General features: G+C 31.1%; 1 protein-coding gene across 1 annotated transcript; it reads right to left on the minus strand.

The window, feature by feature from the left end:
* Positions 1-2,705: 2,705 nt before the first annotated feature.
* MED22 (Mediator complex subunit 22) lies at positions 2,706-3,131 on the minus strand. The gene has a single exon (XM_040718921.2). The coding sequence runs from the start codon at positions 3,129-3,131 to the stop codon at positions 2,706-2,708; it is 426 nt and encodes a 141-aa protein (XP_040574855.1).
* Between the last annotated feature and the right edge of the window lie 303 nt (positions 3,132-3,434).

Here is a 3,434-nt window from a genome sequence, read left to right on the forward strand (position 1 = left end):
GTCATTTGGTGTGGATGACTCAAAACATTTTTATATGTATTTCTATAAATGACATCAGTACCAACATCCTCCATTAATTAAATGATGGTTCCTCAGGAAGGGATAGGTTTACCAGTGTATTTCTCCATAAAATTTTTGAACGTAGATGCTTAGCAATGGATAACGTTATATTACATGCAATAAGCATCTTTGTGAGATCAGAGTTAAAGTCTGACTTGATGTATTCATCATTAACTTGATTTTTTGGATAATTTTAGACAGGGGACTAAAGGCATATTTATATCGACAAATCCGACAAGCCATCTATTTCTCATATGGTAAGTATTTTCCAAATTCGTGGTCCTCCATTTTCATAAATCCAGACAGAAGGCGACGTTATTTTAGGCATTTTATTCAGTTCTCTATCGATTATTTAATATTATATTAATATTGAATTATAAAGGCGGGAATGATAACGTTCTTGATTGATAGAAGAAGATGTATATTATTTAATCAATGATGCCATGCGTATTTTTTTATTTCTCCTCGCACGCTTTTCTATTCTTACCAAAATTATCACCCTTATTTATACATTGGTAAATACAAGTAAATTCGGACATTGTTCCTTCTCTTTTTTATCATCTAATTCTACTTGCTCCTATTCCTCATCATCCATCGACAATCATCAATTTCATCATCCCCTTTTCTCTTCCTTCCTCTTTTCCCAATTCAAATCTACGTAAAAAATAACTAAAATCACATTGATGGGGCCTCTAACTCCCTTCTCCATGATCAATTACTATCTCCTGCTTCAAGCTTAACTCTTCATTGAATTCTGCAAGTTACAACAATTTCAAATTTCGGTGAACTATCATCATTCATAGGATCATGCTCGGACTCATAATAGATTTCTAGAATATATCATCATTCATCTCCTTCACATCCAATCGTAACTGTTCAAACTTCAATACATAGGTTTCAAAGCATTTTGGAGGAATCACGGAGTACTACTACTATGATCCGTTGCGAAGAATCATTGACATTCATATTCCGTCCATTTCTTCATCAAGAGGCCATAGAGAGTTATTGAAGAATATCAAGATAAAGCTCATCCATAAAGTCTGCATGCATTTCTGAATATAATATATAATATTAAATATATCTAAATATTCCAAGCACTTATCACAATCATAGAAGGTTGATGATCATGTAGAGAAAAATGCGTGCGAGGGGGAAAGGGGGGGGGGAGAAAGACTTATGGTATCATTGTTTAAAATACTGATGTGATTATCAGCTTCCTGCTTTATTATGATTTTTGAGGGTATAACGAAAGTATTTATTAGCAAAATGTTTAATGAAGATTTACTACGTATAATTGACTTAGACGTTTTATCCGTTACAGTAGATTGGAAAACGTCACACTCAATGAAATTGTAATTCATTATGAACCTTATTCTCATAATAATAGCTAATGAAACGACAAAGTAGAGTATTTCGAAATATATTTGAAGCTCAAAGTTTAAAAAAGAAGGCTTTAATGAAATATAATCTACATACTAAAAAATAAACCATCATACATTTATGTTAAATATACAAAATTAAACAATTAGAATCATATAACTAATAATAACAATAAATTATAAATACAGAATATTGAAATAATAGATTGATCCAAATAATATTTTCTTTTTCTGACATCGGAATTCAGTTAAATATGTCACAAGTCATTAGTATTTCATCCCTCCTCCTTGCACACTTTTGTATCCTCACCAAAATTATTAACCTTAACCATAACAAGTTTACGACTGATGTTTGACTTCCACCACGCTTTAAATAGTGACGGCATAGTGTATAAGTAGTTGCGTGTTTTGTTTACATTTTCCATAGTATAAAAAAAGAAACAATCTACATTCTACTATTTGATAAGGTCTCAATTTTAGTAAAAGACATTCAAACCCATTCTGGATCTTCCACGTCGTAATAAAGTATATGAAGCTAAGTTTCTACAGAGGATCGTTTTGCCATAGTAGGCTTCAGCGAGGTACGAAGAAGATTGTCGGATTTCACTCAAATCCATTAGGAAAATTAAATTGAAGGCTTATTAGTTATACCGTGTTAACTCTTCTGCCTCGTCATCTTCAATTCTATCATTCAATCCAAGAACAATATATTCAATCCATATACATTGTAATTACTTATAAGATATTTGTATTGACTGTCATTTGTTAGGATGGAAATAAATTATACTTAAATGAAAAAGATTTTATTTATATTTAGTCCTAAAATTCTTAACCTAAACGATCTACTATTAACTATGATTATATAATAGGTGAATTAGAGGGTTTGACTTGGCGTCATATTTTCGACAACAGGCAACCTCTTCAAATATGAAATAGTAGCTAGCAATACTAGTAGAATTATTGATTCTCCTAGTAGAGATTGTAAGCCTAGAACAGATTACGATCATGATCTCTACTAGGAGAATCAACGATTCTACTGGATTTCCATCTCTACTGTGACATATATATCCTCGTATTTAATATATAATTCCCAATCTAATAAAACCTTCCCTTAAATAAGACTAACAGAGTCTAAATTAAGCAAAATAATAAGTAAGCATTCATTTTGGCATTTACAGAACATATAAAGAATTTATTTAATAAATATAAAAAATAATATCACTTTTTGGGAGGTACATTTATAATTTAAAGATGATTATGCTTAATCTATTTGTAGCATGAGCTATAGTACTCTTCCTCCAATTCAAATAAATCTATGGCAAGTTCATCTCGAAGAATAGTTAACTTTCTATCACAAGAGTCTCTTAGATCAAGAAACATTTTGGAATTGTGAGAAATTGCTTCATTGACAGAAGGGAAGTCGTTCAAAATCAGGTACTGTTTAATATCACTAATCAGCTTCATTAGAGACTCGGAGGCTCTCACCATATTGGCAGCCCTCACCTGTTTCTCAAATGAATCTTCCTCGCATTGGGTTGCACGAGTAATTTGATGTTCTTCTTCAACTCTACATAATTTAATTATTTCTGTAAAGTTTGATAAAAGAGTATTGATGTCTTCTTTGAGCCGATAGCGATATGATTTTAAAAGAGCATCTTTACTCAGGGGTACACTGCTGAGTCTGCTTGACATTCTTGTATTTCAGGGTGTATCTGAAAGATAAAAACAAAATAATTTGAACTGAAATGATCTGAAAAATATACGCATACTATAAATACTACTTTTGAAAAAAAAAAAAAACACCTATGTAATGACATTCAACTAACCTATAGATAGACAACTGAATCGTATATTTGCTGCATAAAATTAAAAGATTAAGTAAGAATTCTTGAGCATCATAGGTAATTGATGGCTTTAGATTTAAACTGCAAAAGGACACCATTTCTTCACATATACTAAGTTAATAATATCATCTTTAGATAGGTATAGTTCTTC

This window comes from Lepeophtheirus salmonis, chromosome 9 (assembly GCF_016086655.4).
Source record: "Lepeophtheirus salmonis chromosome 9, UVic_Lsal_1.4, whole genome shotgun sequence".
Lineage (NCBI taxonomy): Eukaryota > Metazoa > Arthropoda > Copepoda > Siphonostomatoida > Caligidae > Lepeophtheirus > Lepeophtheirus salmonis.

Excerpts from the sequence above, each read along its gene's own strand:
- MED22 (XM_040718921.2), bottom strand. The coding sequence starts at position 3,131 with ATGTCAAGCAGACTCAGCAGTGTACCCCTGAGTAAAGATGCTCTTTTA.